This window comes from Lissotriton vulgaris, chromosome 12 (genome assembly GCF_964263255.1).
Source record: "Lissotriton vulgaris chromosome 12, aLisVul1.2, whole genome shotgun sequence".
Lineage (NCBI taxonomy): Eukaryota > Metazoa > Chordata > Amphibia > Caudata > Salamandridae > Lissotriton > Lissotriton vulgaris.
This window is the reverse complement of record NC_141700.1, coordinates 81,779,081-81,804,288: the sequence shown is the minus strand read 5'-3', so window position 1 is coordinate 81,804,288 and position 25,208 is coordinate 81,779,081. Positions and strand designations below refer to the sequence as shown.

Below are 25,208 nucleotides of genomic sequence, written 5' to 3'. Positions count from 1 at the left end.
TGTCAAGATAATTGGCTGTAAAGCAAAAGGGGTAAAAACCCTGCACTGCGAGGGGAACGTGTTGTCCAGGGTTTCCACCTTTGCGTATCTAGGTATCATATTTGATGATCAAGGCACATGGCCACCACAAATACAAGCTCAAAGAAATGTTCTGGCCAGATCGACATCAGCTGTCCTGGGATTTGCTCGGAAATTGGGGGCAAGGCCAATGCAAGCCCTTTTAAAAATATACGGATCAAAATGCATCTCCCTCGCAATGTATGGTGCGGATCTTTGGGGTGTTAGGAATGTGAAGGCAATCCAAGTAGTTGAGAATAAGTTTTTAAGAAATATTTTATCTGTCCCACAATCCACATCTGGTTATATCGTCCATCAGGAGTGTGGAGCTGGTTTTGTGGAGGATTTAATAGCCATTGCACCGCTCTTAAAGTGGATTTTAACCTGGTTAAACCCTGAATTGGAGTTGAACCAGGAAATCCCAAGAGATTGTTTAGCTCTTGATTACAGGAATCGTATCCCCTGGCTGAGTTATGTTTACAAATTGACAGTAAAATTGGGTCGACCGGAGTTATATAACTCGCCTGAAAAGCTGGTGAAAGGGGATTTCAAATGGGTAAAGGATTCATATATGCTAATGCCTGCTATCGCTAGAGAAGAAAGGGAGTTGGTCAAGCCGACTCGAAGAGCTCACCAATTACTAAAAACATTGTGTGCAATTGAGCCATACTTGCATTGTCACTAACCCAAATCACCGTTTTTTATTGGTCAGATTCAGGCTGAATCAATTCCATTTCCTCCTTGCTGAATCTCCGGTTTGGAAAAGGGAGGAAGATTTGGGGGTATGTTCCTGTGATGGTTTTTCTGTTCAAGACACAATGCACATTATTTTTTTCTGTGAGCACTTTCTTCAAATTCGGAAGCGTTTTATTCTCCCAATTTAAAAAAACGAAGGCTTTTTGCAAGTTAAACCAGCCCTCCTTTATCTTCAGCTGCTATCGAATGTGTGGGAGATTTTTAACATTGCTAATTTTCTCACCGCGGCGGTCAGATTAAAGAGTGTATAGCTCTTTCTTATGAACTAGCTTGAATTAATTGAATCTAAGGATGCTCTAATCTGGAAATGTGGTTTTTAGAAGTTATTTGAAAATGAATTGATTATCTGTATTGAATGTATTTAATGTTTGTATAGTTTTATTGTAATTTATGGCTCTTTTTAGTCTGACTGTATGAAGTGTTTAGTATTCTTTTATGGTTATAATATGAACCGAATAAAGTACTTTTAACTGACTGACTGACTACGTTACTTGTAGGCACAACTCCTCCAGCACAACCTTTTATCATTTTAGGCAAGAGGTTCCAAGAGGACCTCGAGCTGAGCCGGAGCCAGGCATCTGACATGAGCCTCACTCAAGCTTCCAGTGGCTCGGCCAACCTCTAGATCCCATACGAATAAGCACAATCCATCGTCACCATGCGGTGCATACCCCATGACAGGCCAGGTACAGGGCACTGTCACAGTTTTGCATATTTGCCTCATTAGAGGCCTTTACAGAACACAGGCGGGATCTACAAGAGAAGATGGGTCAGCCCTTAACCTAGTCTTCTTATAGGGCTGTCAGGTGGCTACTTGACAAGACTGCAAAAGTTTGAGACCGCATACATTTGTGAAACCCACCCAAAGCAGAGAGGATAATTTGCAATTCTAAAGACTTGATTATATGTCGTAGCATTACTCTATAAGTACTTGTAGTGTCTTTGGCCTCTGATTATGTGATCAGCATTACTTTAGATTTTTCCACCCTGCCCGTTCGATGTAGAAACATGAAAATTCACTTGAGAATTTGCACAAAAGAGGAAGGATGGAACATTGAAGGGAATATAATATAAAATGATGGGCAACGTGATGCCGCATACCCAGTTATTTAAAGTTTCTATGAAAGGTGCTACTGTTTAGGTCGAGCAGACCTACCTTCAATGCGTAAGCATTGATGGTGTCTGCTTTAGACCTATTGTGACCCGTATTTAGGAATGAAGACACGAGTCAGATGCGCGCTTCTCTTAGTCAGTTTTGACCTCGGGAGCGCGCGTCTGAGTCGCGCTTGCGCAGACGAACTCCCAGCCCCTGCTTTCGCTTCGCTCTCCTCGCATGCATTAACGGCGCACAGACACAGGCAGCCCTCACCCCTCTGCATGCATGCACGCACACACACACACACACAGGCGCGCGCACACATACACACGCTGCTGCCCCCCACCCCCCTGCACAGACACGCAGCATACACACGCCGCCGCAGCCCTCTACCCTAAAGCACTCACAACAATGACAATAGCGTCTCGCACACAACACTACCGATCTCCTACCCTCCAGGACGGCCACTTGGCACTATCGCCAGTGGGACAAGCGCCTCGGCATTCATTTCTCTCCGCCCCTTGAGGATGCAGGCCCGCCTACAATCTCTACCGTACTGCACCCTTTCCTGTACGTCCCAGCTCCGCCTCAACTCATGTAGCGCCCCCCTCTCGTACTTCGCGGCCCCAGGCAGCAGCACCGTAGAGCCACATCGCTGGCAATGCACGCCCTTACTGTTCTTGCCATCGGCAGACACCAGTCCAGCCTCCATGTCACTGACTGCTTGGACGAAAGCAACCGCACGTGAAAACAAGACTGAACAAGCTCCGCCCAGACAGCGTCAACAGGCGAGGTCGTAACAGGGGCGTGCTTGGTGAAGAATGCGGAAGAAAAAGGGCACGTAGAGATGGGCGAGTCAACAATATTGTAAGTACTGAAGGGCAGAGGGTGCTGCAGAGCAGGATTGAGGTGCAGCGGCACAACTGTGATTTTTAGGACTCCCCAGTGTAGCACGAGTAATGCGGGGAATGACAGAGGAAAGCCCGCACAGCTTTGTTTGCGTCCTGGTGCTAGAATAGACCGGGATGCTGCAGGGTAATGCCGAGGTGCACCATCAGAGCTGTGTTTGCGGTTCAGTGCTGGAGTGTCATGGAGCACAGTTATCTCAAACATATACATCAGCGTTATTCGGCGCTACATCCACTATAGACTTCTGTCACGCTGAAAGCAAACATTTCTAAATCATTAGGTATGCAACTTCTGCTTTCACAGTTTACTGCAGACTGGGATCTTGTGTAAAAATGATCGCATTATCCAGGAACGGAGGCTTCTCCATCGGCTACCTGTAAGAGATGGTACCTTTGGAACCGAACTGCCTTACACTGACCCAGTACCTCTAACCCTGGGATGCCCAATTCAAGCCCATGAGGGTTTTTAGAATAACCACTCACTATGTAAATGATTTCCTATATTGTATGAAAATGTATTTAATGTCGATATCCTGAAATTGTGGCATTGATCTGAATCGCCTGAGTCCACCTTTAACCCACTTACTGTAATGTTTTATTTCCATGTAGGCCCTGCACTGTCCTGTGCCAGTTAAATGTTCCTGATTGCTATGCATTTCAGATTACAAGCTCAGAGTGAAATAGGGTTTTTGTTTAAGGGAGAAAAAGAATAGTTGCATAATTTCCTTACGTGTAAGTAGACACAATTTTGGAAAAATTATGCAAATCTGACACTTAGCAATTTATTTCAGCGTGAAATGCGCCCTCTTGTCCATTTTGGATGTGAGGATGCATTTCGTGCTGAAGAAACATAATAGCAAAGAAAACACGAGCACCGCAAACAACAGTCTCTTTTTTAGGTCAAGCAGACCTACCGTCAATGCGTAAGCATTGATGGTGTCTGCTTTAGACCTATTGTCACCCGTATTTAGGAATGAAGACACGAGTCAGACGTGCGCTTCTCTTAGTGAGTTTTGACCTCGGGAGCGCGCGTCTGAGCCGCGCTTGCGCAGACGAACTCCCAGCCCCTGCTTCCGCTTCGCTCCCCACACATGCATTAACGGCGCACAGACACAGCCAGCCCCCACCCCTCTGCATGCACGCACACACACACACACACATGCGCGCGCACACATACACACGCTGCCGCCCCCCACCCCCCTGCACACACACAGACACGCATGCATACACACGCCGCCACAGCCCTCTACCCTAAAGCACTCACAACAATGACAATAGCGTCTCGCACACAACACTACCGATCTCCTACCCTCCAGGACGGCTACTTGGCACTATCGCCAGTGGGACAAGCGCCTCGCCATTCATGTCTCTCCGCCCCTTGAGGATGCAGCCCCGCCTACAATCTCTACCGTACTGCACCCTTTCCTGTACGTGTTAATTATTTAAAAAAATTAAAAGCCATTGTTATTTGTAATATCAATACATCTAAGTCATGTAAATACAACACATATTGCATTACAAATGCTATTGGTGTCACATTTGTGAAAGTTAAAACTATTGGCATTGTAAATGACAAAGCTATTACTTCAACTATTTTCAAAAGCAAAACATAAATAAAACATTTGTCATTTACAATACCAATAGCTCAAACTTTCCTAATGCGAGACCTATTGCATTGCAAATGCTTGTTAGCTAATTTGTAGGGAAAATTTTATGAAAAAAATACAAAATTTTCACAATTATATTACATTCATACAGAGTTGTCTTGGGGAGGTTGAGCCTGTGTGGAGGCTAAGACCTCTCAGACACACCAAAAAAAGAACGTGAATAGGTCATTCAGTACCTGTAGAATTTTAGACACTTTGTGTAAATATTGTGCTAAGAAAATACACATCTTTGTCCTATGTTTGTGGACTTCTTTGGGTGAAAACTCCATTCATAAAACCCTGTAGGGGTAGTCAAGCTCACTCGATCGTAATTGAGGTAGACTTTTAACACCCCACTACCAGTAGCGGCTCCTAGAGGGAGTGCTGCGGGGCAGGGGAGGGGCTGGGTGGGTGGTTGTAGCGTTGCAGCGCACGCAATGCAATTTGTTTTATTTATTTATGTACTTACCTCCGTTCGGCCTACTACCTCCTACTCTGCCCCTCCCCCACCCCGCTTTGCAGCACTCTCTCGAAGAGCCGCTACTGCCCGCTACTACAGTTTAGAACACCTCATGGGTACTAAGTGCAACTGTCATTCACACAGCAGAATGTAGATGCAAGATAGGTTTGAAAATGTGTTCAATTTGCACATTCATAAAAATATAACTTGTGATTTTACAGAACCGCACCTTTACAATTTTTGCTGGTGTTTGGACAAAAATTTATTTTTACTTCTGTAATACTAATGTTTATTCACATCTTTGTTTTCACAGAGAAATTGCAGATCTGCAAGAAAAGCTCTGCCGCTCGGAGGAGACCGTTCAGAATCTACTCAGCGAAATTAGAGATAAAGATGAGATGGTTGCCTACCTGAGGCACAGGAGTCAACTGCTCACTGACATTTGCCGGAGCAGACCTCTCCTTGACACCCTTCTCTTACACATGGCAGAAGGAGAGCGAATGGAATCATTTCCAGAACCAGCCGCAATCACAACTTCTCTCGAACCCTCTGGATTACCTGAAACAAATGGCTACGCTAACTCCAGCTTCAACAGTGAGGAATTCTCCCCTAGTGAAGAGGACACAGATGGTCACGATTTGGGCCAGACGCTATTTGGCACAACGGTTTGATTTGCCCCATGCACATCAGCCTTCTGGCATTTTGGAAAATTATTTTCCCATGACAGACTTGTTTATGTTTGTTTATGCATGAGTAGGTTTCTTTCTTCTCCCTTCTTGACATTTTCTTCAGAGAAAGCTCTGCTTTGATCCTTTTCTCAGACCCAATTCCATTCCAAGATAGTTTCTAAAATGCTGATGAAAGCCTTCAAGTGGCCTCAGTCACAGATTCCCCTATTGTATGGGATGGGATCAGCCTATTTTTCTACCCATGGTTGTGTCTTCAGCTCAGTGTTAAAATGGGACCATCAGATCAAGTACTTTGTCCCAACCATACAAAAGTGCACAATACAAAACTTTTCAATTATAAAAGAAACCCTTGCTTTCTGCCAAGCTATCCCTCTTCGGTTATCATTTTTCCACTGGCCTCACTCACGTAACAGATTCCACTGACTGGTTAAATAAGACTCTATGGGCCCAATAACAACAGGAGGGGCATTAGGAGGTATGTTTCCCACCCAAAAAAGTTACATAGTTTCGAAATTTATCAGGACCGATATCAGGCACAGATTCACAGTTTTTCTCCAATATTGCAAATAACATGCAGATTTTTGTGCTTGCGGGATGAAAAGTCCCGCAAATTTAAACTGCAGAAATTTAGCAAGCAGTCCAGACGTACCGAGTAAATATAGGGGCCATACTGCCCAACAACCAGAATATTGACAGGTTATCTAAATCTGTGCTAACAGAAGTCTACTCACAGGTTTAATTATCTGGGCTACTCGTAATCAGGTCTTTACTGACTGCCAAGTGGCACTTCTGCACAAGTATTTTCTGCTGGGCCTTAAGTATGGCCATGTGTGCTGTAAGCATTTCTTGGTCATTGTGGTGCATAAGTTTGACACAGTATTACACCCGCTCACCTCAAAGTTCCATCACAATTATCTGCCCAAGAAAGTAAGTGTAAAAGGCACTTCTAATTTTTGAAGGCAGAAACATGATTTTTATAACTAGGAAACCGGCAATGGGGCACAGCGCTTGGATTTAGCTCACCAGTATTGTATTGTATATAATTTACTAAGGAGCACACCATACTCATATGGTTTTATGTAGTAAGCATTGTTGAGTACTGAAACATTTCTCTCTTGAAACCAAGAATTTAAAGGGAAATATCCATTCTATCGAACAGAACATTTGACTCATTGTTCAACTACCTTGAGGAAAAGGAATGCCTTAAATTAACTAGTATGCTGAAATTTAAATTATTTTAATGATGGCACTCTTTTTGTCTGTTGTTATTTGGGAAGAGCTTGCTTGTCCTACTTATTAGAAATTTCCAAAGCACTAAGGAAAACTGGTTGTATCCGGTTCCCATTCCAGGGTTTATACTCTGCATTGTCTCCCCGCCTCAATATTGCACAGCGAGTGGTGCCTTATCCAAGGAAGCTTTCTCCTTATTGAATTTTCAACTTTTGGCCTCAGTTGGAGTTTGACAGCTTAGTTACTCCATCACAATTGTGACAGATATCCCTTCCAGCTCACTGCCAAAGGATATAATGTGAGCCCACAGAATTATGCGGCAGGGCGGGACCAAATTATGCAGCCAGGTTGACTAAATTGATTGGAAAGAAAAGACAAACTATGTGGCCTACTATGGCACATTTTGGGATAGTACCACTTCATTTTTTACCATTTTTACAGGTGGCAACACTGGTAAAGCTGTTCACCTTATTTGTAGCAGTTAAATACCCAAATACAACAATAAGCACCTGAAAGATGACCAATTGTTGCAAAAGGCCATCCACTGCATAAGAGCATGTGTCGCATTTTTAGTAACTTTTGATCCGTTTGAGATGGAAACTATTTTAGGGGGCAAAATCTGCAGACTATGCAGCAGAGGATGGATTATGTGGCAAATTCATTATCACCCAGAAAATTAGCAGTGGCAAAATCGCATTAATTCCAGTCGCCCTAAATATAATGCACTTGTAATAAGGCGAATTGGATATCTGTCATGTTTATAATGGTGTAACCTGTCAGCCAAACTCTAAACCAGGCCGTTTGTGTTTTTGTGTTAATGGTCTCTACTGTTTGTAAGTGTTTCTCATTTCTAAACGTTGTATACATCTATGAAAATAAAAATATGCTATGCTTAGCACATTCTTGCAGCACCAAGAGCCAATTTGAACACATCATATAAGCTGATTCCAGGAACGACGCAAAATCAGACACGATTCAGACAACTATTTGGCAGAAAAAGCTAAAGAAAAGCATTTGATATGAGCTGCTGACAACTTTCTTATCTGTGTTTTTCACAGATTGCAGATACTGGCATTCATAGTCTTGCACAAGAAAGAACCATCCAATAATATATGCCACTACTCAAGCTATACTTCATTCTACTTAATCCATTGCAGAAGGGAAAGCTAACTCTGGCAAAAAATATATTTTATAAAGTATAATGTAAAACTGTTCCTTTGTGATTTGCTTATCTCCCTTCTTACCCTCCACTGTGTAGTAAAGAGACCCCCAAGAACATACCTCAACACGTTTAATACTCAAATGGCACCACACACATGTCAAGCAGTAAAAACAATCCTGTATTCTAATGGGAGAGTGGTGGTATTTACCTACTACTTTGGTGTGACAACGGCACATCCATAACACACTTCCTGCTTACTACTGACAGAAAAAAAAGTAAAACTCAATAGCTTACTTCCAGATGGTGATCATACCCTAAAAATTACAGTAAAAATAAAATCTGAAAACACATCATGGCTGAGCATACAAAGACTTCCATGCAATAAAAGAATATGTGTATCATTGAATTCGGGCTGAATTAACCAACTTGGGGGCAGATTTAGATTTCGGCAGGCAACCCGTTTCTCCACCAGGGCGAAAGAGTTAATTACTCCGTCGCCCTGGTGGAGATGCCTCCTGCTGAATATATAAATGACTACCAAGCTGGGGCCGTATTACAAAAAGTGCCCCGGAGCACTTTGGAATTGCAGACGGGGCAGCAGACGTTTGTACAGCCCCTTCTGTAATATCGGTGGCATACATAAAGCTCAATCGCTATCTTTAAGGGCATTCCCTCATGTGCATGGTGGCGTACCCCATGCAAATGAGGGAATCCCTATGCCTTTGTGCCCGCGCCGTATTACAGATGAGGGCGCAGAGGCAAAAAAGCTCTCAGGGGGTGCACTCACAGTGTGCCACATAGAAGGTGGTGCACTGTGGGTGTGCCCACTGAGAGCAGCCCTCTGGCGGGGGAAAGGGGGTCCAATGGACACCCCAGACATCACATTGCAGGAGGGTGCAGTCACTGACCGCACCAGCCTGCAAGGGGATCTCTAATCCCCTTTAAAAGTACGAGCTGGTTGCTGCCTGCACTGTGAAAACACGGAACGGCTGCTTTACAACTGCTCTGTTTTTTTACCAAATGCTCTGACCCCAGGGTAGGGTGAGTTCGTGGCTGCCCCCAGGGCAGCACATTCATCAAAATAGGGCCCATTTTCATTGTTTGCCCCTGGTGCACCTTTTAAAAAGTGCGCCTGGTGCAAACAATGAAAATACACCCCGTCTGTAATGCAGCCCCTGGTGGTCATTTAGAAAGCATTGGCAGGAACCGGAACACCTTTTGCAGTTTGTTACAGGGCTCCGTCAACAGGACAGAGCCCTGCAGCAAGCTGTTTTCTTTGTTTATTTTCAAAAAAGAACATTTTGAAAGTAAAAAAGAAGAGGCCTACCCCGCCATGGGAGTTCTTTTCTATGGCGAGGGGAGCATTTTGCTGTTTTTGACTGCCCCCTACCACCAGGGTTTTCCTGCCATTGAATTGTAGTGAAAACTGACCTCTGATTCCGCCCATCTAAATCGAGTGAGTAGAATTTCCGGTCTTTCTCTAACAGCCCTTACCCGCAGGGCCGTTGGATGGGTTTAATCACAGTGGAGACGGAGTAGTCTCCACCCTGTTTACTTCTATGGTCCGCTCGCATCGAAATCGTGCAGATATATACATATATAAAGTGTTACGTTACTTGCCTGTAAAAAAAGTTCAGGGTAAAATATGTGGTTCCATCAAACAACCATGATACATTCGTCCCATAAAGCAGTAAATGTAGTGGAGGTTTTCTTGTGACAGTGCTTTATTATCATTAAGAGTGGCAACACCAAAAAATACCAGGCAGGTGGTAATGCACTTTCCACTGACTTGCCACAAATCTATCATTCCTAGTAGCATTGGCATTACAGTTTCTTCAACATGTTTTCCTGCAATGACAAAAGCACCATCCCTAACAAAAAGATAAAATGAAACTGTTTCATCAATGGCTGCACTAGCTTTTTTCAGGCAATGCAACTGATAAGAAAGGAAAGTAGATTAGCATATTCAAACGTCCATTGGAGACATTGATATTGCTAGAAAGAAAAAACACCTCTGGTATATTTCAGAACTCAAGTTTCAAGTTTATTTTATTTGAATAGTTCGTTAAAACCAATGCAATACGAAAATATTTCATTATAAGACAATTTTTACGTATAAAACTCCATAATTCTAAAAACATTAAAATTCTTTAAAAAGACTGCAAATTTACAAATCCAGTGTCTAGTTTTTAGGCACATTATATCTGGCTATGCACATTTCATTTATTCTCCAGGATATTTGATTTAAGTCTGTATATTCCTTTGTGTATCAAAAGTGAATACTTACAAAATGAGGTGTTTGTAGCTCAGGAATAGAGTTCATTAGTGCTAGACATCGAGCTCCTCCTGATCCTGCATTATTTCCGTGTGACTGGGTTGGTTATTTGTCAATAACTCGGTTTCCGGCATTTTCTTTTTGCATATCCTCAAGAATTTTATCAAGGAACAGTGCAGTTGAGGGTCGCTCGGTGCGAAACATGCCAGGACAGCCTGCCTCCCAGTTCGAACCCCTCACTGGTTAAATTTAACTTTCAGCAGTTGTTTCCGTTCTTGTGAAAGTTTTTTGCAGGAGAATAGTAGGTGTAGTAGATCTTCCGGTGCTGAACCGCATAAGCGGCACCTAGGGTCCGCCTTCTCCTTTAGCCAGGGTTGAAGATGCTGAATGCAGGGTAACAGACCAAATCTATGCTTCAAAAAACTGATTTTTGTATGCTTGGCATAACCCAAATTGAAGTACTCTGAGCAGCTGCAGCTGGCTCGCAGTAGGTGTTCAGATTCATCCATCTGTGAGACCTTTCTGAGAGTGAGGCTTTATCCTCCAGCCACGAAATGTGTTTGACTTTTTTCCAAACCAGTTTCTTAAGCACGCTGGAACTAGTAGGTGTTTCCCAGAGTTAGTTCAATCCCAATTTGTTTAAGCCGTTTTTAAGATATCTTGCTTCGGGTGAGGCGCTGTGACATTCTATCTCTTTCCATAGCTGTGCATTTAATGTTCCCGGAGCGGCTTTCCATATTTTATCCCACGCTATGATGTATGCCCCATGTCTCACAATAGATTGCTTCTGTATGCCAAACTCAAGTCGTTTCAGAACTCAATACCAAAGCAAATTATTTCATTACATTAAACATGTTAAAAACATTATTTTACTCATAAAAAAATCTTTTAAATTTACCAGTTTGCTTTTTGTTTTAAAATCTGATTGTTTTGAGTTTAGCCTACCCCTTAATAGCAGAAGATAAATGTGGATTTTACCTAGCTATAATTCTCTTTAAAAAGTTTTTTTTCACATTTTAAAAAGTAATATCTAGTGTATCGCGTGCTTTCATACAGCATTTATACAGTCGGCTAGCCACTACAGAGAAAAGCCAATATCTTGCCTTTAAGCTGTGTTTCAGGAGCAAAGGACCTTGCCAACACTTGTAATCATTAGCACTGGCAAATTAAAAAAAAATCCTAAATAATAATAATAATACTGATATTTGTAAAGCGCGAACTGCTACCTCACGAGGAGGTGTCCCGGCGCTATGTGAGCAGTTAAGCAGAACGAATAGCAGAAGGGAGGCTTAGATTTTCTGCGTAAAGAGCCAGGTCTTCAAATGCTTCTTAAATCCAGATTCTGTCGTAGCAGATTGGATGGAGGGCGGTAGGGCGTTAAATGTATGCAGGTGCATCACGATGCGTGTGTACTCATTGACTTCTATGTTTGAATGTTCTTTATTTACTGGAAAAATATTTTCAGATGTCATCCATGCATCTTGATGCATGCAAATGCATGGGTGGCAATACTGGAATGTATTTTTTATTAGAAAAATCATACCAAGCTGGCTGTCAGTGTGTTCTGACTCATATATAGTCATGAAGGCCATTTTGAAATGTATTTTCAATATAGAAGTATTGCAACATGGCTGTAATCCGACTTCATAGAAGTGAATACATTGTAATGAACTGTTGGCCATTTTGACATTGTCATTTAAAGCTTCATTTACCATCTTAAGATGGCTGGCCGCCATGTTAAAACACAATATTTTTAAAAGTATGTGCAGGAGTGCATAAAGAAAGAAATGAGAGGCCGGGTAGCTGGATGCGACAGATGCCGAAATAGGTATAATTAAATAAATTATTAACACCTATTCCGTCATCTGTCGGCTTCCCCCTGCCATGCCCTGCCCCGTCCCAACGCATTTACCTGTGCCAGCCACTGCTGCTAGTAGTCCAATGGAGAGTACAGGGTTGCACACGCTCAGCAGGTTACAAGCACTCAGCAGTGCTAACTTCAAAAAGGGACAACTAAATATGATACTCAAAAGAATTATTTAATCAAACCTGACTTGATCTTAAAGTCAAATGTTATATAACTTTTGCACAAGTGGCAACTTTAGTATGGAGCACTTTTGTTGCCCAAACTTTTTCAGTGACAGTTTATGGCTGCTGGCCACTATACAGCCTTCTGCCCTCCTGGGGAAAGGCGTAAAATACTTTTAGGAGGAGAAACACCGTCGGACTGAAGTCGGGATGGGTGTAACCTCTCCCTGGCAGAAAGGCCAAACACAGAGTGAGCTCAAAAGGCGAGCTTTAAAGGGGAAGCTGCCTTTCAAGAGCAAATGCACACACAAGAGCTACTACTTTTTTGTTCTTGAAGGCAGAGAGGTGGAAGCCAATGATAAACTGTTTTTCCATTTGTGTGTAGTCCCTAGGTAGCCATATCTCTGGGGTAGGCTAGGGATCTGCATACACCAACAGAAGGGTCCTGCCATCTTGAGAGTGGGCAGAATGGTACATTCTGAGCTAGCTAAATGCCACACTCCACATGAAGTCATCACTAGGTGGGATGGGACCTGGTAGCCAGCCACTTCCCACAAGGGCACAAACTGGACACAAAAGTGACACCCAGACCTCAGATCACATCTGTACTGAAGAGTGGCTCGAAGAAGGACTGCCATGCTGTTCCCTGGACCTGCAGCAAGACTTTCTGCACCTGCTGCTCCATGGGCTAGCAAAGAGAGGACTGTGCCTGTGTTGCTCTGCTTAAGGAAGAATCGTCCCCAAGCCTCAGACAGAAGGGAGTGTCTCCAAGAGTCAGTGGAACGACTTCCTTTTACAGCTACAGGGCCATAAAAGCTGAAGAAGCCTGCCTTGGAGAGTTGGTAGCCAAGAACGCCTGACTGCCAATGTCCAGCCTGGGAGACCAAGTCTTGACCCTCAAAAGTTGCACCCGAGTCTGCTGGACCTCAGAGAGTCCTTGAAGTGCAGTTTGGTCACCCAAGACAGAAGTTACCATTAGTTAAAGGGAACTGTCGGTTTCACTGTAAAATGCACCAGTGGAAACTGGTTTTTGGCTGGACTTCCGCTGGACTGCAAGGGACATTGGCCCTGTGGCCAAGGTTGCCCCATGGTGTTCATAGACCGAGGAGTAGCCCCAAGAAAACCCCTGTCACCAGATCAAGATCCTCAGCATCCTTCAGCCACCTTTATCCCTTGCATCAGGACCACTCCAGTGAAGTCTATGGCAGTTCGCCTGAAACTGGCCTGGAGACTGCTTTGACTGTAAGGTTACTGTCAGCCAAGTAGCTAATAGCTTCCTCTCTGCCAGAATTGGTCACCCATAGCAGGCCGGAGCAGTTGTTTACATCTTTATCAAAGTTTGACTGTAAAGCAAGGTCCATTATAATGTTTTATTGTGTTGAATTAAAAAACAGTGATTTATTACTCCTTTAAAAATTCTTAACTATGGAATCCTCCAGGGGATTTTTGTCATTCAGGTCTCTATTTGAAGTTAAAATACAACCTATTTTTTATAAAATGGTGTTGGATTTTTATTGAATCTTGTTTCTTATTATCTGTATTGGTACTTCTTGAAGCTTTACACTTGTTGTTTTGCTAAACCCTGACTGTTCAAAGCCACAGCTACCCAGGGTTGAGCTAAGGTCTTTCAAACACATCTGACTTGACCCAGAAAGGGTAGTGAGTTTATTACACAGTGAAGTATCAAAACCACACTGAATGGGTATATGCCCACTGTTCTCAACATTTCAAAGTTTTAATAAACAGCATCTGCAATTCTCATTCCTGGCCTCTCCAAAATACATAGAGTGGAAAGCGAAAGGTAGAGACTGTGCTGCAGGGTACACCAGGACCTTACCCATCCTTCATCTCTAGCACTGAATCACTTGAGTATTGGAAGGAGGGAGGGTGAATAAACTCCTGGGTCTCCCTGACTTGGCTGAACTACAAGCCAAGCAGGAGAAAACCAGGAGCTGACTTCAGCCCTTTTTCACAGCACTTGCTGTGAATGTTCAAAAGCTAATTGCCTTCGCCCTGCACACGGCCGTTATCTGTAGAACATTCACATCAATAGTTGTGATCAAAGGCCTCAAGGAGCCTGATGGGTTTTCAAACCCCTAAGGGCTCCATTAGACCTTTGTTTTACTAATTAGAACATTCTGCCCTGACGGGGTAGAATGTTCTAATAGCTTTATACAGTAGCTGGGATATACAAACCATTAAAGGCCCTCTCCCTTGTTAAAGGCCCTAGTCAAACCACTGAAGTGGGTATTTAGTGACTGGTATAGCCCACTACAGCAGGCTATAAAGCTATAATATAGCACCCCACAACACCGCCAGCACTGTGAACCTGCTCACGTCAAATGTCTGTTTTTCTAACAGTATAGAACTATATACATCTATATTGCATAGGGGCTGCCACACCCACAACTTATCTTTTTGGTATTGGCCTTAGTAGTGGCGAAGAGAGACATCGCAAAATACTGGGGAGTTGCAGAGGCACCAGAGATAGAGGAATGGAGGAGGGGCCTAGATCTGTACATGGTGGCGGAAAGAGTAACCTATAAAGCCAGAGGCTGCCCTAAAAAGTTTCGGAAAGTGTGGAAGAAATGGAGACAATATCATGGTCTGGAAGGGGGGCAGTAGGGTGGAACAGCACGGCAGGCAAGGGTAAAAAAAGGGCCGGAAAGGATAGATGAGTTAGCAGGGATACTGCCTGGAGAGGGAGGAGAGTTAATCAGATACCGAAGGGAGCAGCAATCAGTGGTTCTGTGGGTGGGTGGCGGGTGGGGGGAGGTAGAGTTGCGTGAGACTCTGTACCTGGAGTCGGTGAATTGCTACTATTTGTAATAGAAGGATATGTGATGACTGTTGTTCTTCCAGAGGGTATACATTATATTAGTTATCCTTTTCTATTTCTACAGTTGGGAAGAGGGGGGGGAGGGAGTGGGAGAAAAGTAAAAAGCAGAGATTTATCTTATGATGGACAGCCCAAATGGACTTTGGCCCAGATACACTCAGTGTATGAAGGATTGAGCGCCGCCCGGCCTCCGGGATGTGGGCAAAATGGCTGTGATGATGGGTATGAACACGTATCTGATGTCTTGGGGGGGAGGGGGGCACAACTGATATCTTTTTCTGACTTCTGGGGCTGGTAATATACGCATATTTGCTCTGCACAAAAATAAAGTTTTAAAAAATATATTGCATAGGGGCAAAAGACATTGTGTATTTGCATGTGAGCCAGAGATTTCCACAGGAGGAGTGTTTTTTGGTTTTGCTAATACACTTGGCGCCATTTGACGAATTTCAACAAATTTTCCCAAAAAAGTTCATCTAACTCAGCTCCTACCTGGAAAGTTTTGGGGTGATCCATCAAGTGGCTGGTGGAGAAAAATGGGTTCTTAAAACACTTATTTCTCCATCCATTTTTCCTAGGAAAAATTAAACAATGATATGGAAAAAACGGTGGAATGGAAGTACACCACAGTACACCAAATTTATCAGAAAGGTAGATCTTTATCCAGAAAGCGTGCTTTTTGAATGTTGGTGTAAATCTGGTTGGTAGTTTTTGAGAAATTAAGGTTCCAAATCGATACAAATATTTACAGATAACACGCAAACTCCTGTGGGACCGCAAATTCAAAACATTTTGTATTGTCATTGGTCCTGAGACCGTATTCCACCCATCAGCTGATCAGTTAGCGGGAGCTAGCCATTCAGCGGGACAGAACATTGTCACTGGGTGGCTGCAAGATGAATGTAAATGTTGAGTCTGCTATTACTGGACATGTCATCTTGGTCCCCATGTCGTGAAAATCGGGACATCGTGTCTTCTGGACTCTCGGTCTCTTGCAAGAGATTTTGACAGCCCAAGTAAGAATCAAGCAGGACCCAGCATGGGCCCTCCCTTCTAATGTGGTTTCAAGGGACATTTGCGCGAGCCAGTCTCCAGCAGGAGTCTGCATGGACGGTGGCAGTCTTTATTCCCTAGTAGACTGGGGGAAAGGGTAAGGAAAGATATGTGCTCCTCAAATGAATTTTTAAAAATCAAATGAAAGAAAATAGTGCCCTGATGTCAGAAGTGGAAGAATTCAGAAAACATGGCTCAGCAAAGTCTTTGCAGCCGCGTGCCACAAACCCATCCCACCAGATTTTTGAATCACCAACAAAAAATCGTAAACAAAATTGGAGGCGGTCTGGCCATAATCTATTAAAATAAATCATTAAAAATAACACACGCTGAAAACCACAACATGGACAGCTGCAAATCCTTGCTGATGTCAGCCCCACCACTGTCCAACTTTGTTATTCCTTCCTCTTAATGTATAACCCACCACCCTGCAATGCAAATTTGAAAGATTTCTTACTTGATTCAGTGACTAAGACCCATCTAGACCACCCAAACCTGTACCTTCTAGGAACCCTCAAGAGGAATCAAACCACAACCACAGCTATCCCAACCAACCTTGAAACTTTCCACCTTCAACAAATTGTTTCAGGGCCATCTCACTCCACTAGACCTGCTCAGTCTAGATGTCATATTTGGAACATTAGGTTAAGTTATAGTTGCAGATAATTCCCATGTACGCTGGAGCTCACCTTTAATATCAACTTTGCTCTCAACCATAACACTTCAAAGACACCCAAAAAATGAATGCTTATACAATGATAAAAAATCAGACACCCACAAACTCAATTACCATCTTTAAAGAACCTCAATAAACATGCAACCAAATCACATATACACCTTCTGCATCTGCAGCTCTACATAACTGGATGAACAAATAACAATAAGGACCACATTCGGGGATGCCCACAAAAAGACCACCACACAGATTAATGATATCATTAAAAGAATTAAAACATAACTCCACATACCACAACTCAAGTGGAGAATTGTGATGCAGCTCTTGGGCATGGCCATAGATGGCTTCAACACAAGCTTCAGAGGATTAATGATCTCGCCACGTTTGATTTCTTTGTTAAATGTGCACACCACAGGAAGGGGATCACATCCTCCATATGTGCATATCTTGGTGCCTGTTGGTGGCAGCTTTGCGCGTAGTGTCAGTTTATTGTACTTGTCCCGGTACCATTTGTTGTGCAGAATCCTAACGATCAGTTCCTACACCTGGACCGTGCAGTTTAGCTGAAAACTTTTTCTGCATGTTTCTTCGTTTGCAAATGATACAAAAAAGGCTTCTCATTATAATTCTCATCATTAGGATAGGCAGCCTTGCATTGCTCATTAAAGAAGGGCATGTCTTCACTGGTGTTTTCTACCATATGTGGGGCAGTTGTGGGTTGTGCTGCATTTCAGACTCCCATACATACTCAAGCAAATGTATTTGTTTTGCCCCACCTAGAGCACATCTTAACTTGTGGTGGCCACTCAGCTACAAGGTGGGTGAAGTGCCATCCCACAGTAGCCACATTTCAGTGTGTGGGTCTCTGCGTTGTTTGCCTGGGCCTTGGATGGATTCCCCTCTAACCCAAATTGCTTTAACTGCTTTTAGGTTGACAGGGTGTTGTTCTCCGGTTCTTCTTTCATTTCAGTCATACTAAATGCTGACTCAATTTTTTCCATATGCGCGTTTTAAGATTTCAAATAATCTGGCTAGAGTTAATATGGCGTCCAGCCTCATAGGTTGATTCCACAGTATGTGCCGATTGAAGTGAAGACAACACCATTGTATTAGCTGGGCTCTCACTCCTTTATCGGGGTCATCTTCCATGCAGATACTAATTAGTTCTCCGAGTCTAGCTCAAAATCCACCAATTGACCAAACCTCCTTCTTTTATCATGCCTGTCTCATTTTCAAATGTTCAACGCCAGGGTACAGCTAGAGTTAAATTGAGAACCACTGGTGTACATGGAACGGTCGCAGGCTTGTTTGCAGCTAGTGTTAGGGAGATTCTGGCAGAGCAAGAAGATATCTTACCAGGGAACATGCATCAGCATTGCTCGTTTGACTTCACTGTCAATTTCTTTTGTGATTTAGAAATTGTTGTTCAGGCACCCTATCCAAACATGCCATGTGGGGGCGAATGCAGTCAGCTCACTGAAAGGAAAGAGCAATTTGGTGTTGTAGTCCATGTGGTGCGCAGGATAAGTATGGGGCCTCCCTTCCAGAGTCCTGGGGCAATGCAGGTTCAGAGGAAGGGGCAGGCCCTGGAACCAGAAAAACAACCCAGGTGAGGGCTAACTGCCCCTCCCGAATCACTTTGGCCAAAGAATATACATTCAGCAAAGGAAGTGTAGAAGTCATAGCAGATTTTGTGTTCAGATGAGTTGGGCACTTTAAAACAAGTTCTATGCCAAAACGCAGTAGATGTGTTTGCTCTTACCGAGGTGTCAGTGGTAGCCTGGGCAACTGTCTGACTGTGCCTGGTGTGTCACAGTGTGCTACTGTAAGGAGCCGCCATGTACTGGACAAAGCTTTATGCTTTGAAGGCCTTTCTAGGCAATGATGCATTGATTCTTTTTGGTGCACTGCTGGTCAGTCAGGATCTGATGATGAAGATGTGCTGGGGCAGAAGTGGGCGAGAACGGAGTGGCACGATGTGCCCATACTTTTTTTAATTTAAGAAAAACAGTCCACTTATTTTTTTTTACAAAAAAGGCAACTGTCCAAGGATGGTTCATTTCAAGAGCTGAAATTCTTTAGATGGAGTGTAAGGCTGTGCTGTGAAACCGAAGGTGCAGCAGTCAGCTAAACAAACCTACTTGCCAGGGTGCCTGCTTCCCTGAAAGAAATGTAAATGTTCATAAGTGGTTAATCTTCAGATGTAAATTGGGATTGTAAGTAGGTATTGGCTTTAATTGATGGAATCCCTTGTAGTATCCTGATGACACAGATTTATTCTTTTTGAATGGTATTGCAAGGGAGTTACCAGCAGCACAAGTGAAGTACATGATTTTCAAGAACAGTTATAAAACAAAGTGACCCTATGTACAGTCTGGGTATAACTAAAATCTATATTTTGGAATCCCTTTTATATCTTAAACCTTTTTGCACGTTTTATAGCAACCTGTACTGTAGCTTGTAATTTAAGAAGAGCAGATTTGACATCATGCAACAGTGAGGATCGCTGAATACACATAAAGACCCATGGTTAAATAAGAAGCTTTGACAAATACACCGTAGTCGAAACTGCAGTTTAGTAGCTGCATAATTTAACTCATTTTATCGTCAAAGTGTTAAATTTCGTGCACATCTTTAAAGGCTTGTCCTCAACTACCCATCGCTGAAACTCTGTCATTGCCGCGCACAACTTTTGGTTTTTAGGCGGGAGAAGTGAGAAAAACATGGGCGAGATGAATGCCCACTTTCCTCGCGCCCACTGTACCAACTGCCACACAAAAACCGTTAGGGAGCAGTCAGCTAGAAGCACCAGAAGAGCGCGCTCGAGTACACCACGCAAAGCGACAGCGCCTGGGTGCGAATTGCAGCGGCCATCTTGGAAAATAAGGGTTTACGTTTTATACAGTTAGGTAAGGATTATCACAATTTAATGTAATATCATTCACTTTTCTAAATTCAGCCCAAACTCACTCACAAAAATTATAAACATACTGACCGATATATCCACTCCCGTAATTTTTAATATACTACATATATCGCAAAAAAAGCTGATAATGAATGCCAGAATTGTAAAAGTTTGCCTATATTAAATGTTTCCTTGAAAACTTGAAATTAACCTGCTGTAAATATGAAACTGCATTTATCAAGCAACTCTATTACCATAGAACAGTACTTGTTTTTCTAGTGGTAGCTATATATTTTATAATTAAACTCGCCTTAAATTAGTATTGAGTTTTGAAAACATTGGCTTATAGTTATTATTTGCATAACCAATTAGATCAATGCTCCGACACCCCTACGTCTGACACTTAGTCCCTCCTCTATGCCCATGGTTTTCCCAAGGGAGCCGTTGCCAGGACCTCCAGCGACGCCCAGCCGCATGCCGAGCCCTGCCTGCTATGCGGCTGCTCTGCGGCTCGCGCGCGGGGGGCGTGGCCAGGGGCGGGGTGGGACCGGCGGAGGGCGCGGCACAGGTGCAGAGCACAGCAGCCCGGACACACCTGAAGCAGCAGCAGCCAGAGGTGAGAGCTCGAGGACTAGAGAATTATTACTGGGTAATAATGGGATCAAACTTCTGGAATTAGTCTGGGACAATAATACAACTGAAGGAATATTTAAGTTACTGAAGCTCAATATTAATACGAAATACCATACAAATGATGTAGATTTAAATACATACATGGATAATAACTTGCGCCTGATAATTTACACGAGTGCTTTTATTTTTAATGAATGCAATAACTTACTTCACAATTGCTCTGTATATTACCTTCCTCCTGCTGTAGTTTGTCGACGACAGTCTTTCCATAATTAGATATATTAGCATGTTTTCGCTATTATTTCAGTAAATTTGGAATAAGTATATGTATTCGGAATAATTCCAAGGAGTATTTCTTGCATTTGTGAGATGGGACTGCGGAGGCGCATGGGCGCTCTTTTATTCAATTTGTGCATAAAAGAATCATCGTCATTAATCACATTGTGCAATAGTATCTGTTTTAAGAGAGGAGATTGAAGCCCAGTAGCCAGGAAAAGGAGCAGGTAATAGTAACAGACACAACTGTCCGCAATACAACAGAATAATTATGGGCCGAGTATGCACAGTTTAAAATGAAAATCATCAGCGTTACACATTCAAAATGAATACAGAATAATCCTTGATCAGCGGACATTTTGGATAGACTTTATTTCTAAAGGCAATTCCCTTATGCAGTTTTGGCCTCTTGATTCTATTTGGTGTCTCGAGGGCCTTCATGTAAGGGAGGGCAGAGACACTTTAGGTACAGAGGTGTGTGTTTATTTGAGACGAATGGAAATTACCCCCTCCCCCAATGTATATGCCTGGGACAAATTCCAATAGCAGAATTGCACCCATATAAAAAATAAAACAATCTATCAATGTTTTTTAAAAATTCATAAAACTGTGTGTGAGCACCTGGTGTGGGGAACAAAATTAAATGTGAATGATCTCTGTCTTCCTTTGTATTAGATTAGAGGGTCCAAACGCTCTCCTTCCTAGGAATTGGGCTCCAGAGATTAGGGACGCCTTTCGATAGCAACAGACGCAATGCTCTGATGGTGCCAGTGCTCGACTGCAGTAGCCCTAGATTTGTAAATTTGTGGTAGAAGTGGGGAAGCTTTGGGGGTGCCTGTGAGCATTTCATCATTTTTAATCTTATGCTTCTTTGCTCCTCTGGTTATGATCTTAACAAAGCAGTATCTTTTTGTAACCTTTTTTTCATTTGCTTATGTCCTGCAGGCGGTTACCTGCAGGTTATTGGTTATCTCCATTGAGGTCTCCATAAGTTGTCTATCTGGCCTTGTTATTTTCCTCTAAACTCTTTATGATGAATTGTGGAATACACTTTCTTAATTTGAAAGGATGAGTACCTACACTTCTGAACAGTTTGCAATACTTATAGTGAGATCGAATTCACACTTGTTAGTAGATAACAAGTGTTTGATGTAGTGCATACCTGTATTTTTATATTTCCATTCCAAGCAATTCATGTTTATCCATTCTACTAGGTGTTTCGATTGATTGTGAGGTGTATGTTAGTGTCCTGTGGTCCCGTTACAGCACTGTGTAACCTAACCGTGTTGCAGGTTTTTCTGTTGCTTATTTCCTGGGATTTCTGGTTCACTTTGTTCACGCTAGCATTCTTGGAATGGGATCATGTAGTGTGTGTTTGATCTACTCCATCTGGTACTGTCCCTTTCTCTCGTTTTTAGTTTGGAATCAGTTAATGCTGCATTCGGACTGTAAGTGTGGGGTGGATGGTGGGGTGTGGTCTATGATCTTGTTCCTTCTATCGTGTGCCCAATGTTATACTCCTTCATCTAACCCAGTTGAGTGAAGTCAGTGAATCTACCCGTGTGTAGGTGGGAATCTTTCTTCCAGACAAGTGCATTCTAATTTCCTAGTGTCAGTATTGCCCATTTTGGTGAGTCTCCTGAAATCTCCCTGTTGCCAAAGGGCGATTAATATCTCTAGCATTCTGTAATTTTCTTGCAATAGTTGATGCAAGCCTGCACAGACCTAACCCTATAATGAGAACTGTAACCCACAGACTTTTCTTGGCAGACCCATTTCTATAATAACAGCTATGGCATTTAGGCCACACTGTCAAAAAATTTACTTTAATTGCGCTGAACTCTTTAGTGATTGCAGCAACCCTTTCTCTAATGATAGTTGAAACTTTCAGACGGTACTGAATTGAACTATCATGGTTGGTTTAACCCTAAGAAAACAATTGTAAATCCTGAAGAAGTCTTAATCCTTAAATCTTTAGGCCAGTCTGATCTCTTCGACGTCATGTTTTACTCTCAGCAAATCTGTATAAATACCAGACCTCTGAGATGTACTCTTGGAATTCCAGTGGGACCATTTACTGCATGTAGTCATTCATGATGTTAAATCTCAATGTTTCTTTTTGATGTTTGGGCATAATCTCTTTTGTAAAGCTGGCTCAGCATTTTCAGACTCTGCAAATAGCATGGAGGCCCATTTTCAAAAACAGTTTTGCGCCAAATAATGATCTGTTTCAACTTTTGGCAGAACATACCCTAAAACCATGTAAGTGCGCGTGGGTAAATTAATGTTCTCCAATTTGTGTTTCTCCTCTTCTCTCCCTTTCACAATTAGAGTTAATACTACATAATGAAGTCCACCCTACTGCCAGTGTAGGTGTGCAGGCTACACGGAGAGCAAAACAGGGATTCAAAAAGAACACCTATTGAATTGACTGTCTGTCCTCCATACAGCCTTGCTCGTGCTCTTCGGAAACATGTTAAAGTTACTTGAAATACCCAAGTAAAATAAACACACACTTCTGCAATGAGTTGTACAAGTGAATGTAAGACAAGACGAGTTGAAATATACTTTCCAAATGATCCACTTCTCACTATAGATGCCTTTTACATTATTTATGTTAATTTACTTTGTTACATCAAAGCCCTCCAACCCAGTATGACAATTCAGTGCATCTTTGTGAAATGTTACGTTTCTGTAGCATCATCAGTCATCATTTTGTATTAAATTGTCTCCTTTATTATATTCCTGAAAATGCTTTAAAAAGCTAAATACCGGTAGCCTACAGGCAAGTGCAGGAGTGGCACTAATACCTTTTGTACTGATAAGTCTTTTAATCCTGTTTCTAGGCAGATAAAACGCACAGAGCAGAGCTCATAGAAACCAGTACAATGGGGGGAGGCAGCCCTACATCATGTGATGTAGGCCGGTCAATATTTGGAAAAAATATAAAGCACAATGCAAAATGTCCTCAATGGATTAAAGGAAATTCTAATTTAATTATAGATACAGAGGCACTTTATTTTGCTTTATGTTTTTAATAGTATGAAAAGTATATTTTCAATTATCCAAAACCACACTGTATAACACACAATGGGCACCTAGCTGCCCCCATAAGAAACCCCGCTGCATCTAGCAAGTCACAGTTTCAGCTATTAAAATAACAAATAACAAGGTCTATATCCACTCAGAAACAACAATGCCAGTAAATCCTGGATAAAAATAAACAAATCATTCTTTTAGGACCAGATGCTGGCTGTAAATCACAGAGGTTGCTCCAGTTTCTGAAACAAGTAAAACAGAGCAGCATAAATGGATGGGCGAAGTAGGAAATTAGTATGTAGCAGAGGAATATTGATTGCCTCAATGAAATCTGGGCTTTTATCTAAGCCCATGAGTAAAATTTGTTTTTTTAATGGAAGGATGAGGAGCTTCCCTGGTGGTATAAAACCAAACCACAATTTACATAGCAGCGAAAACACAAAAAGTAGTACAGACTGAAGCTACTGCACATGCTTGCAATTTATTGTAGTGATTTTTGAATAACTGTTGCTAGCAAAACCCACAGGTTAGGGCATTAAATTAGGCTGCACAAAATCGGAGAGAACATGAGGGCAACTTCCCCGCAATTTTGGTCCTTCCAGCGGTGTTGTTGGCATGGACTTTTCTCACATTGAGGACCAGTATGTAGAATTTTGGACCATGAGGCTGAGAGTGGCACCACTCAGTTCTGCTTGTTGTGCTGCTGCATTCTAGTACAGGGGTTTTCAAACTGGGACGTGAACCCACCTAGGTGGGCCTCAAGTGATCCCAGGGGAGGCGCCAGGCGTTTGCCTAAAGAATCATTATGCAGACAACAGTGCTGTGTTTTCAGCTGAAGAAAATGAGCGGCAGTAAGCTGCTTGTAAATGGCCTTCGCTAACATCTTTTGTCATTTATATCTTGGCTGGGAGAAGGTGTCAAAAAGGAAGGGACTCCAAATATGGTTCAAAACCCCGATCCCCATTTCTAATATTCAGACTGGATAATTTTACATGTTAGTTGGTCCTGCCTGACCAGAATAGTATGTTTGGCAATGTTTAAATACGTCTACAACATATTTAAAGTAGTCTTATTTAAACATTGCCAATTTAATAGAATAATTTTGAGGGGGGCCCTGATGATTTTGTTTTTTAACTGGGAGGCAGGGCATTAGAACGTTTGACGACCACTGCTCTAGTGAGTATCATTAGATCGCTTCATGAAAAATCACCAGTTTGAGAATTTGAATAATTATTTTTACTTTTCTGAATTCTACACAGTTTCTGATTGTCTAGTTGTCCTCAATTTCTTTGGTGAGGTGTTCCTTACTTTGCATGTTTTGTACAATGAACAAGCTACATATAGATTATCTGGATTTTTACTGAAGGCAAGATGGTTAGTAGTCATGCTGTCCTCGATCCAAAGTTATTTTGACACTGTGAGGGGGTCTGTCAAGTTTCCTTCTCTATTATCCAATAGAGTGTAGACTCCTGTCATACTG

General features: G+C 42.5%; 2 protein-coding genes across 4 annotated transcripts in view; both read left to right on the top strand.

Annotated features, from left to right (window-relative positions):
- The window catches only part of LOC147673387 (vimentin-type intermediate filament-associated coiled-coil protein-like), a 45,234-nt gene extending 37,492 nt beyond the window's left edge, over positions 1-7,742 (top strand). The window contains exon 2 of the mRNA XM_086947248.1: positions 5,237-7,742. Coding sequence (XP_086803374.1) covers positions 5,237-5,594 — 358 coding nt within the window. The 3' untranslated portion in view covers positions 5,595-7,742. The remainder of the gene's footprint in view (positions 1-5,236) is intronic.
- The window catches only part of CAPS (calcyphosine), a 187,901-nt gene that overhangs the window by 91,589 nt on the left and 71,104 nt on the right, over positions 1-25,208 (top strand). The window contains exon 1 of one of the 3 annotated variants that reach the window (XM_086947246.1): positions 20,240-20,396. The exons of 1 other annotated variant lie outside the window; for it this stretch is intronic. In XM_086947246.1, the coding sequence (XP_086803372.1) occupies positions 20,274-20,396 (123 nt within the window). In that variant the 5' untranslated portion in view covers positions 20,240-20,273. Of the gene's footprint in view, positions 1-20,239; positions 20,430-25,208 lie in introns of those variants that run through there. One more of the 3 variants, XM_086947245.1, reaches the window with a different exon arrangement.